Source organism: Aquarana catesbeiana, linkage group LG01 (assembly GCF_042186555.1).
Source record: "Aquarana catesbeiana isolate 2022-GZ linkage group LG01, ASM4218655v1, whole genome shotgun sequence".
NCBI classification, from domain to species: domain Eukaryota; kingdom Metazoa; phylum Chordata; class Amphibia; order Anura; family Ranidae; genus Aquarana; species Aquarana catesbeiana.
Window position 1 is genome coordinate 45,257,128 of NC_133324.1, and position 13,287 is coordinate 45,270,414.

At 42.9% G+C, this 13,287-nt stretch overlaps 1 protein-coding gene across 1 annotated transcript in view; it reads left to right on the plus strand.

Moving 5' to 3' along the window:
* The window catches only part of LOC141142588 (vomeronasal type-2 receptor 26-like), a 171,695-nt gene that overhangs the window by 106,218 nt on the left and 52,190 nt on the right, over window positions 1–13,287 (plus strand). The window contains exons 4-5 of the mRNA XM_073629266.1: window positions 289–522; window positions 2,943–3,066. Coding sequence (XP_073485367.1) covers window positions 289–522; window positions 2,943–3,066 — 358 coding nt within the window. The remainder of the gene's footprint in view (window positions 1–288; window positions 523–2,942; window positions 3,067–13,287) is intronic.

Consider the following 13,287-nt stretch of genomic DNA (forward strand, 5'->3'; position numbering starts at 1 on the left):
CACGCTGAATCCTGGCTCATGTGGGTGATTTCAACCCAGAGAAAGAAAAAGCAAAAGGATGCCCTTACCAGATCAGGTGGACTCACAGGCCGTGGCGGTGAGTCAAACGAGCTTGTACCGTCAAGCGGTGTGGGGGTGAAGGTCTATAAGAAGAAGGTCTATATATATATATATATATATATATACTGTATATTTCGTTGATAAAGGGAGATGGAGAAACAAGGTAAAGCAACATATAAATTGTTGAAACTTCAGTTTTAACTTGTTTGAGGTTTTTCTGTCTTCCAGCTGCATAAATATGTGAAACAAATAAAAAATCCATATAAGACGGCAGAGAGAATGACCTTATTTGATGAAAATGGTGAATTTCCTTTCCACTACCAAATAGTAAATTGGTTGAAGTCTTTGCGCCACTATAGAATAAAGTCTACTGATGTTGGTTCGTACACACCTTGGGGTACAGAAGAAGACCAACTTCACATTGACCCCAACAAAATAACATGGGATGAAGACAATAATACGGTGAGGAGGATAACATGTGGCTCTCACTTTTCATGACATTGCCAACCGAATGGACAGTTTTCTCACCAGATGTGTAACAATTATAGTCATTCAATGACATTTCATAATGTTACCCATGAACTTTATTGCTTCAAATATTATATTAGCCTTATCTGCCCTTCACATATAAGTATTAATAACACAGAAATTAACCACTTGCCTTTTACCCCCTTCCTGCCCAGGCCATTTTTCAGCTTTTAGCGCTGTCACATTTTGAATGACAATTGCGCGGTCATGCTACACTATACCAATATGAAGAGGTTATCATATTTTTCATACAAATAGAGCTTTCTTTTGGTGGTATTTCATCACCACTGTTTTTTTTTTATTTTTTGCTAAATAAACAAAAAAAATGTGAAAAAAAACAACAACAAAAAAAAAAATGTTCATAGTTTATTATTAAATTTTGCAAACAGGTAATTTTTCTCCTTCACTGGTGTGCACTGATAAGGCTGCACTGATGGGCACTGATGGGTGACACTGGTAAACAGCACTGATGGGCACTGGTAAGTGGCACTGATGGGCTCTTATAGGTGGCACTGATGAGCACTGATGAGGCGGCACTGATGGGCACTGATAGGCACTGGTAGGCAGCACTGATGGACACTGATAGGCAGCATTGATAAGTGACACTGATGAGGAGGCACTGATGGGCACTGGCTGACAGCACTGATTGGCACTGATAGACAGCACTGATGAACAAACATTGATTGGCAGCACTGGTGGGCACTGATAGGCAGCACTGATGGGCACTGATTGGCAGCACTGGTGGACACTGATTGCCCTGATTATTAGTGCTGATGCCCCTTTAACACAAGCTGGTTATTGGCTCTCTTCTTCTCTCTTCACAATGTCAGCATGAGGAAAGAAAAGCCCATAACCAGCTTGTGTTTACATCCTGTGATCAGCTGTCATTAAACACAGCTGATCACGTGGAAAAGGGCCACTGTGATTGGCCCTTTACCCCGATCTATGATCATCTCAGTCCCATGGTCTCAGTGATTACAGAGGACGATCCCAGGAGGATGTCCATGGATGCCCTCCCAGCAAAGTAACCCTGCGCTGTAGCCATCTATAATGTAGGCAGGATGTGGTTAAAAAAAGAAAGTAAAATATTTTTCGGGTTTATTTCTTACTCTTCCTCATAGACTATGGGGTTCTCCATGGGGAATGACTTCTGTCCCCCCAGGTTAAAATAGTTAACATGTTTGTAATCCGTACAAGTGAAATTCTCTTTTTTCCTCCTGGTTGCTATATTAAATATACAATTGCAAGCATTTTGTTATACCTGTTTAATATACAAAATAAAAAATAGGGCAAGGCTGACACCAAACCAAAAAAAAAAAAAATTACATTTTATAGTGCTAGTAAACCAGAAATTATATATACATATATATATATATATATATATATATATATATATATATATATATATATATATATATATATATATATATATATATATATATATATATATATATATATACACACATACACCGGTATATATATATATATATATATATATATATATATATATTTTGAATATGTTAGTCATCACTATATCACTGTATTCGGTTTGCATTTTTTGGGAATCCTTTGCAGTTTCTGACCTGGAGATCACACCAGTAGCAGCACTTCCTATAGCAGGCTGACAACACTAATCAACTTCCTCAATATTATCATCAGCATTGTAATGCCGCGTACACACAATAGGATTTTCCGATGGAAAATGTGTGATAGGACCTCGTTATCGGAAATTCCGACCGTGTGTGGGCTCCATTACACATTTTCCATAGGAATTTCCAACAAACAAAGTTTGAGAGCAGGCTATAATATTTTCCGACAACAAAATCCGTTGTCGGGAATTCCGATCGCGTGTACACAAATCCAACGCACAAAGTGCCACGCATGCTCAGAATAAATTAAGAAACAAAAGCTATTGGCTACTGCCCCGTTTATAGTCCCGACGTATGTGTTTTACGTCACCGAATTCAGAATGATCGGATTTTCCGCCAACTTTGTGTGACCGTGTGTATACAAGACAAATTTGAGCCAACATCCGTCGGAAAAAATCCATGGATTTTGTTGTCGGAATGTCTGATCAATGTTCGACCGTGTTTACAGGGCATTAGGCTGCCATGAGTACTCTTCCAGTGTGAGGCGGTGGCTTAGTGTGGTCAGCCTGAAATAAGAAGAGTTGTTCCCGGCAGGATCTCCAGACTGTACACTGAGACACTTACTGGCAGCTCTACTGAAAAATAGAAATAATATGCAATGGAAGACACAGATAAAGAGATACAGTAACAGTTTTCAACACACTCTTATTTAATCTCCAATGTTATTTCACACAAGTAAATACATTTTTTTTCACTTCCTTTTAGAAGCTGGAGTCTCGGTGTGTGGACTCTTGTTTGCCCGGATACAGAAAAAAGCCAGGAGCTTCAATCCACTCTTGCTGCTATGACTGTGTGCCATGTTCAGAAGGGCAGATATCCAATATGACTGGTATACCTTATATTTTTATATACATACTGTATATATGTATAAAGTGAAATTTACAGATGTGCAAAAGCTGTATCATATATATATATATATATATATATATATATATATATATATATATATATATATATAACTGTATATGTATATACTGTATATATACAGTATCTCACAAAAGTGAGTACACCCCTCACATTTCTGTAAATATTTTGTTCTGGGGGCGTGGCTTGGCTCCGTTCTAAGATGGACGTGTAATCTTAGAGCTCCTGTTCCTTGAGGTCCAGATACCTGACTACATCAGCCCCACAGCAGATCCAGCATGGGAAGTACACACCAGAGTGCTTCAGCAACCCGTTCCCGCTCCCCCAGAGATCAAGACACACAGCTCAGCCCTCATATACCAGAGATGTTCCGGACACGGTCTTAGGGAGTCATGATGGCATCTCAGGCCTCCTCACATGAGTCACGCTCATCCAGCCGTGACACGCTTAGAGACCGGAGTCGCAGTCCTTCCTCACCGGACCTGCACCCTACCTCTGCACTGAGCCTAGCAGACCTCTGCTCAGTAGCTACAGACATCAAAAACACACTGTCAGCTGCTATCTCTGATCTTCGCTCTGACATACAGGCCATTGTTCTGAGGGTGGAGGAAGTTGAGGAAACACAAGCATGCCATGACGCTTCACTGTGCCATGTTCAACAAGTAACAGAATCCGATGCCATTCACCTGAGGGAAATAAACCGCCACATGGAAGACCTGGACAACCGCGATAGACGCCGCAACTTTTGAGTAAGAAGCCTCGATGAAAACATTGAAGCTGCTCAGATCACAGGAGTGGTCAGCGCCATTTTCAACGACCTCCTGGAGAGACCTCATGATACTCCAATAGCCATAGAACGCATACATAGAGCGCTGCGCCTGAGAGGTAAAGACACAGATCCACCCAGAGATATCATTTGCTGCCTGAATGATTTCTTACTAAAAGAAGAAATATTGTGCAAAGCGAGAAGCAGGGGACACCTCACATTTCAGGGCACTGAAATTAAGCTCTTTCGGGATCTATCTAATATTACTCTGCAGAGGAGGAGGGAACTGAGACTACTATTAGATGTCCTAAGATCCAGAGCCATTACTTATCGCTGGAAGTTCTCTTTCTGCCTTTCAGCAACCCATAACAACCACACAGTGAATCTCAGCAGGGATGAGCCGAACACCCCCCTATTAGGTTCGCACCAGAACATACCGAACAGGCAAAAAATTTGGCAGAACATGCAAACACCGTTAAAGTCTATGGGAGTGGGAGTCTATGGGAGTGCTCATTTTAAAGGCTTATATGCAAGTTATTGTCATAAAAAGTGTTTGGGGACCCGGGTCCTGCCCCAGGGGACATATATCAATGCAATTTTTTTTTTTTAAACGGTCGTTTTTTCGGGAGCAGTGATTTTTTGTTAATGCTTAAAGTGAAACAATAAAAATGAAATATTCCTTTAAATATTGTGCCTGGGGGGTGTCTATAGTATGCCTCCAAAGTGGCGCATTTTTCCCATGTTTAGAACAGTACCACAGCAAAATGACATTTCTAAAGGAAAAATTGTCATTTAAAACTGATCGCGGCTGTAATGAATTGTTGGGTCTAGGCAATATAGATAAAACTCATTGAAAAAAAGAGCCCTTTGGGTCTGGTATGAATATTAAGGGGAACACTGAACCAAAATTTTAAAAAAGAATTGCGTGGGGGTCCCCCTAAAATCCATACCAGGCCCTTGGGGACAAGTCCTTTATTAAAAAAAATTAAATAAAAATGTCCCACAATGTCCATTTATCTTCTTCTTCATGCCGCAGCAGACCAAAAAAAAAAATCCACCACTGATCCTCCTCTATGGGAGGCTCCCGCCGTGTGACGCTTCACTGATGACAGTTCTTATATAACTGAGGGTGGGGCCACCCTGTGATGTACCCGGATGACCCCACCCCCTCTGATGCCATGGGACTTTCCCATGACTTCCCCGTGGTGTCAGAGGTGGGCGGGGCCAACCAATTATGTAAACAAATGACCCCGCCCCCTCTGACGCCACAGGGAAGCCATAGAAAAGTCCCCGTGGCGTCAGAGGGGGACGGGGTCATACGTTTACGTAACCAGGTGGCCCCACCCCCCTCTGACGCCACAGGGAAGCCATGGGAAAGTCCTCGTGTTGTCAGAGGGGGCGGGGTCATACGTTTACATAACCGGGTGGCCCTGCCCCCCTCTGACGCCACAGGGAAGCCATGGGAAAGTCCTCATGGCGTCAGAGGGGGCGGGGTCACCCGGGTACGTCACAGGGTGGCCCCGCTCTTAGTTATATAAGAACTGCCAAAGGCGATGAAGCATCACACAGTGGGAGCCTCCCATGGAGGCGGATCGGTGGCAATTTTTTTTTCTTTTTCGGTCCGTCGGCAGAGCGATATAAGAAGATGAATGGACATTGTGGGACATTTTTATTTTTTTATTTTTTAAAAAAGGACTTGTCCCCAAGCTGTGTCTTGTCATTTTTAACATTTTGACACTTTTTTGTGAAATGGTAGGGGTACATTTGTACCCGTTACCATTTCACACAGGGGGGGGCGGGATTTGGGGGTTCCCTTGTTAAAGGGTGCTTCCAGATTCCGATAAGCCCCCTGGCCACAGACCCCCACAACCACCGGGCAAGGGTTGTGGTGATGAGGCCCTTGTCCCCATCAACATAGGGACAAGGTGCTTTGGGGGGCTACCCCAAAGCACCCTCCCCATGTTGAGGGCATGTGGCCTGGTACTGTTCAGGAGGGGGGCGCTCTCTCATCCCCCTCTTTTCCTGTGGGTTGCCAGGTTGCATGCTCAGATAAGGGTCTGGTATAGATTTTGAGGGGGACCCCTACACCATTTTTTTTCAATTTTGGCGCAGGTTCCCCTTAAAATCCATACCAGACCCTTCAGGTCTGGTGTGGATTTTGGGGGGACCCTACACCATTTTTGTTTAAATTTGGCGCAGGGTTTCCCTTAATTTCCATATCAGACCCAAAGGGCTTGGTATGGATTTTAGGGGGACCCCCACGCAATTTTTTTTTTAATTTTGGTTTGGGCTTCCCCTTAATATTCATACCAGACCCAAAGGGCCTGGGAATGGAATGGGGGGATCCCATGCTCCTTTTTCTTGTTCAATCTCAGTTTTTTGAGTTTTTACAAGTAAACAGTTGTACATACATTAATGGTATTATCATACCATCAAAACATCTTACAAATACATTATACAAACTATCATAACCAAAATATCAGATAAAAACAAACAAACAAGAAACATAAAAAAATTCCGTAAATGTCCTCCAGGGGGCCCATATCTGACAACATTTTTCATATGTGTCCAATTCATGTGACAGGAGGGTCTCCATCTTCTCAATTAGGTCCATTTCCACTATCCATTCATTCACTGAAGGAGTTTGTGTTGATTGCCAATGCCGTGGGATAACCAGTCTCGCTGCTATTAACCAATGTCTGAGCAAACCCTTTTTGATATTTTTATATGAGCTTGGTAAAATGGATAGCAGAGTAATTTGAGGTGTGTTGGGGATTAACTCCCCTGTAACTATAGTATACAACTGCATGATCCTGTCCCAGAATTGTCAAATTTGGGGGCATACCCACCATATGTGTATCAACGAGCCCTTGGCAGAATAACATCGCCAACATTTGTCTGATGCCTCTGAATATATTCATTGCGTGGTTGATGGGGATCGGTACCAACGAGAGACAAGCTTATAGCTTGTCTCTTGGGCTTTAATTGCCAATGACAAGCCATGTGTGAGGGTAAATGACTTCTCCCACTCTTCTGCTCCAATTTGGATATTAAGATCACTTGCCCATTTATTTGTAAATTCTGGGAGCTCAGGGTGATTTTTTAAAATAAGAATCCTATATATTGCTGATAGAACATGATTTGGTCTACTACTTTGCAACAAGATGGACTCAAACAAATTTAGGTCTCTATTAAAAGATTGGTTTAAAGTGATGGAACCAGTTCACTAGTCTAGTCAGGACTGCCGCCGCATAATAAAAATAAAGACCCAGTGCACCCGCTCCTCCTTTCTTTTTAGGTAATGTTAGCATTTTCCAATTTAATCTAGATCTCTTGCTCCCCCAGATAAACTTAAAGTGGAGTTCCACCCCAAAAAAGAAAAAATTAGTATTGTGCTTAAAAAAATAAAAAAAAAACATTTGGAGAAATTTTTTTTTTTTTTTACTCACCTCTAAATGCCTTTAGCTAGAGGGTCCCTCGTAGTCTGCCTTCTTCGGTGCCTGGGTTGGTGACATCAATTCCGTCTGCGCAGGAAGGGAGATCGCCTCTCTCCCCTCCCTCTTGCCAATGATCTGGGACACGTGATCGGTCCCAGATGATTGCAAGGCCAGTGACGGCGTGCGGTGCGGCTCGCGCATGTGCAGTGGGTGCCTGGCTGTGAAGTCACAGCTGAATGCCCACAGTTAAAATGCCGGCACCGCCGAGCGGTGGGGGAGGCGAGCGGGGCTTCGATCCCCCACATCGCTGGACCCTGGAACAGGTAAGTGTCCGATTAAAAGTCAGCAGCTGCAGTATTTGTAGCTGCTGACTTTTAAGTATAACTGGGTCAGGTCCGAAGGAATGTTGATTCCTAAGTATTTTAATGCAGAGGAACAAAATCTAAATGAAAAATTAATTTTCAGCACCGTCACTTGGTGTGGTAGGAGTGACACATTAGGAATTTCTGATTTTGAGACATTTAGCTTGAAATTACTCTGAGCTCCAAAGCGCTGGAATTCCAATAGAATAGAAGGCATAGAGATATGTGGATTGGTAACATAAAGTAACAGGTCGTCAGCAAACAAAGCAAGTTTTATTTCCTGTTGATCTAGCCTTATGCCTGTGATAGAGGGGTTCTGTTTGATTGCTATCGCTAAATGTTTCATTACATATATATATAGAACATAAAGCAAGGGGGATAAAGGGCATCCTTGACAAGTACCATTTTGTATAGGGAAACTTGTAGTCAATGATCCATTGATCCTTATTCTGGCCTTTGGTTTAGTGTATAGCGTCAAGATCTTATTTAGTAGATTTGGACCCATCCCTATTTGCCTTAGTGAATGCTCAAGAAAAGGCCACCCGACCCGATCAAAAGCCTTCTCCACATCAACCAAGAGAAGGCATGCTGGTATTTTAGCTGATTGAGCATGGCCTATAAGTAGGAATGTTTTTATTGTGTTGTAGCATGTTTCTCTTCCTTGAACAAATCCGGCCTGGTCATTATGTACCAGGCTGGGGAAAAAAGATTAAAGATGTGACGCAATCAATTTAGCATAAATTTTTATGCCTACTCCAATTAAAGATATTGGACGATAACTAGAACATAATGTTAAGTCCTTATCTGGTTTAGAGTAATATGGGCTTCCAATGTTTGGGTCGGAAATGTGTTTGTAGAAGAGATGGAATTAAACACATGCAGCATAAATGGAGACAAATGTTCTTTATATGTTTTATAGAATTTTGGAGTAAATCCATCTGGGCCAGGGCTCTTACCTGATGGAATGTCTGTAATTGCTCCCAGTAATTCTTCCATTGAGAAAGAATAGTCCAATGATTCTCTATGGTCATCTTCTAGTGTTGGAATAGCAGTTTCCTGCACATAGTATTCAATGCTATCTAGTATTTGATCCCATGTCTTCCACAAAAGATGGTTGAGCCAGATTGTAAAGAGCTGAAAAGTATTGCCTAAATGTTTGATGGAGACTTTGCGGGTCTGAGGTAGTTTCCCCCGATGACTTCCTTATACTAGCTATAAAAGTCTGAGGAGGACAGGGATGTAGTATACGTGCTAATTGTCTCCCACATTTATTTCTATATCTGTAGCTACTTAAGGCACATTTCTGTTGGTATGCGATTCTTCCATTAGCTGTAATAAGGATGCCCTCGTAGACGTTATGTAGACTGTGAAGCTTTGTGTAAAGTTTCTAATGATTGAAGCTTTTGACAGAATGTTTTGAATGGCCAACGATCTTCCTTTTTTAAGACGAGAACTATGTTGGATAAATAACCCTTGTAAAACCACTTTAAGAGCTTCCCATTTTAGTGGTAGTGCAGTCTCGTCCTGTTCATGGTCAGAAACAAAATTGCTGATTGCCTCTACAATTGCCTTGTGGCAGAGTGGATTAGACATAAGCCTATCATTCAAACACCAGGACCAACTTGTGCCTCGAGTCTGGGGGGGGGGTATATTGATAGAAATACGGGTGAATGGTCAGACCAAATAAATTACCTTATTTCCATCGAGGGATTCCACTCCAAAACCTTTGGACCTGATAAAAAATAATCTTACCTACTATAAGATTTATGTGCTGATGAAAAATATGAATAATTACGATCTTTGGGATATAAAATCCACCATAAATCAAGTAGTCTGTTGTCAAACAGTTGTTTTTTAAGGGCCCTCAGCTGAGAGTGAGGAATATTGGAACGCTGGGCAAAGGTGTCCAACTGAGGCTCTAGGGCTAAGTTAAGATCTCCTCCTACAAGAATGACACCTTCCGTTAAAAGACAAAGATAGCGAGAAATAATCGTGGTTTGATCATGATTCGGAATATAAAAAATTAGCAATTGTGAAAAGTTTATCCCACAACTGGAATTTAAGATATCTACCATTAATATCAGCTATATGTTCCAAATGCTGAGCCGGTAAATTTTTATGAAAAGCAATGGAGACCCCCCTTGCCTTAGAACCAGACATAGTGCTATGAAACCACTGGGAATAATGTTTACCAGAACATACAGGAAATGCCTTCACTGCGAAAATGGGTGTCCTGGAGGAGTATAATATCTGCCTTGGCTTTATGCAAACTGTATAAAATCTGTCCTCTTTTTGACTCATTGTTCAGGTCTTTTGACAGCCCCAGGAGGATATGGACTATATCCAGGAAAAAAAAGAAAAATCACCAAACCATACAAGAGGGCTATTGTACCTACCAGGGGGTTAGGTGGGTGGACGCAGGGGATGTCTCACGGAACAAACAAAGTTTCCTTATCGTCCTCCCGTCAGCACACTATGGATTAACTGTTCCTCATTAACCCTCAGGACCACCTTCTTCCAGCATTATAAATCCCTGTCCTCCCCTCCCCCTCGTGTTCTTTTTTCATTGGTCGCCAGACCACCGGACTGAATTCCAGCTTATACCCCCCTACCGAACCTTTCCCCCCCAGGTTAAGCCTCTCCTGGGGTTGGAGGGTCCAGAATGATGGAGGTAAAGCCTCTTATGACACTCGACGCCTTGTGCCAGGCTGTGGGCATTTGTTGTCTAAAGGACACACTTTAAACTGTGGCGAGCTGAAGAGGATTTTTACCTGCATTTTCCCCTCTGGAGCCCTGGTCGCCACAGAATGACCTCATGGGGGGGCGGGGCTTAGCGGGAGCGGCCGTGCATTGCTGGGGAAACGAGCACACCATAAAGCCAGACACCACAGCGGGGCAGGCGCTGATCGCTGTGTGTTGCAGAGGATTCCGGTAGGTGATTCACGATCCTTATCTCCAAACTTTTTCTCTTAAAATGACTTATGTGCTTCTTATGCCGCGTACACACGGTCGGACTTTTCACCTACAAAAGTCCGACAGCCTGTCCGACATACTTCCGACGTACCTTCGGCGGACTTGCGGCAGACTTTCTTACGAACGGACTTGCACACACACGACCACACAAAAGTACGACAGCCTAGTACGCGGTGACGTACACCAAGTCCGACGAGACTATAAAACGGAAGTTCAATAGCCCGTACGACACCCTTTGGGCTCCTTCTGCTAATCTCGTGTTTATCTCGTGTTAGTAGAAGTTTGGTGAGAGACGATTCGCGCTTGTGAGACTCGTATTTTTCAGTTCGTTTTAACTGTTGTTCAGTCTGTGCTTGTGAGGTTTGTATCTGCTTTTCAGTGAGTTTGGTCAGTTGGCATTGAGAAATCTTTGTTTTATTGGCCGCTCGTTCCTGATTTTCAGGTCGTTCTTCACAGGCCTTGCTGTTCTTCAGTGCGTTCTGTTTAGTGCGTTCTGACCAGCCGACCGTTTTGAAGCCATGTTACCTGTACGTACTCGTCGTAGAGCTCGTGCATTGTATGTGCTTGGTGCTGTAGTTTATTCTTCAGCCCAAGACCAGTCCATGAACAGGGCGAGGAGGAGTTCATGGACCAAGAATTGGTTGCTTCAGCGTGACCAGTTCTGTCACATGCCTTTGCTCCGTGAGATCCGTGAGAATAATCCTGAGGATTTCAGGAACTTTCTCCGGATGACGGACCCCGTTTTTGACCGTTTGTTGGCTTTGCTGACCCCCTATATCAGCAGGCAGGATACCTGCATGAGGCAAGCCATCACTCCGGAGCAGAGGCTGGTCGCTACCTTGCGGTATTTGGCCACAGGGAGAAGCCTGCAGGACCTTAAGTTCTCGACAGGCATCTCCCCCCAGGCTCTGGGGATCATTATCCCAGAGACCTGTTCTGCCATCATACAGGTCCTGCAGAAGGACTATATTAAGGTAAGATATTTTTCTTTTATTAGCATCACATGTTCTTTTATGTAATCTTTGATAATGTGATGTATTTCTTGCTTCAAACACTACTTACCATCATTGCAATATAGTGTGAATGTCCCCTTTTTATCCTCACACATGCTGGAATTTTTTCCTGTTATTTTTTGTCATGCATGTATATTTTCCTTCAATAACCTTCCCAGCATGAAGTGATGGGAACATATCCACCTAGTCTACTCATTTTGAATGTATTTTGTTTGAGTGTATTTAGTGTGCTTATAATTAGCAATTATCTAGATTTCACAACTCCCCCCCCCCCCACCTAAACTCACTCCAAATAGTGTGCTGCTAATGAGCAATTATCTAGATTTCACAACCCCCCCACCCCCACCCTCGTTAAAATTTGCTTGAATGTTCTGTGGTGTTGATTTGTCTAAAGCAAATATATGTTGCAGTTTGCAAAATGCATGTGCACTCTACAAGTGCATTTGTTCCAGTGCTTTAGTAAATGAGCAGAAGCTCTGCTGATTTCCATCATCAAATCATATGCAAGCCTCAAAGTGTTTTCATTAATTGCCCTTGCATGTGATTGTGTACTCCTTGCAACATGAATGCCTTTTTACATTACCTCATTTACTGTAAGCTGGTTAGCAACTGCACCTGCAGAGTGCGACAACTGCAGTCTTGTAGCCTTTTTAGTCCCTAAATTCCTGCGTGTCCTAAAAGTAATTTTTTTAGGGATTTCACAACCCCCTAAAATGTAATCAATGTTCCATCAGAGGGGGTGAGCAATCTGATAAGTGTGCCTTTCCATATTAGTTATTCCAGAAGAATTAAATTATTGAATGTTATACTGATGCTGGGGAATAATGTTTTTAATTGTCTAATTTTCTTGCAATGTTAGCTTCCAAATTAATTGATTTTGGTTTTCTTGTTTGATTCCCCAGTTTCCTTCAACGCCACAGGAATGGCAGACTGTGGCATCCCATTTTGCCAGCCGTTGGGACTTTCCCAATTGTGGAGGGGCTATAGATGGGAAACATGTCCACATTGTGCCACCACCCCATTCGGGGTCATATTATTTTAATTATAAGGGGTTCCACAGTATTGTTTTAATGGCGGTGGTGTCGGCACACTATGATTTTTTATATGTGGACGTGGGGAAGAATGGCCGGATGTCGGATGGAGGAGTATTTGCCCAGACGGAGTTCTGCCAGCGTCTCCAGAGTGGTGGCCTGGGATTGCCACCTGATGAGGATAACGTGGAAGGACTCCCCTTTGTCTTCATTGCCGATGAAGCCTTCGCTCTCAGCAAGCACCTCATGAGGCCATTCCCCCAAAGAACCCTCACCCCGGAGAGGAGGGTTTTTAATTACCAGCTGGCCAGAGCTAGAAGAGTGGTTGAGAATGCGTTTGGAATTCTGGCCAGCCGGTTCCGCCTGTTTCAAACAGCCATTAATTTGGCGGAATACAAACTTAATTTTATCATTTTATCGTGCTGCATTCTGCACAACTTTTTAAACAAGCATTCTCCCAATTATATAGGCACAGTTTGGCCTGAGGCCGGACAAATAGAAGCCAACCTTACAGGCCTGGATACTGTCTTGGCCCCCCAAAGTGCCCGTCAAGTTAGACAGCAATATGTTAATTATTTTATGGGTAGGGGGGCCATTGCAATGG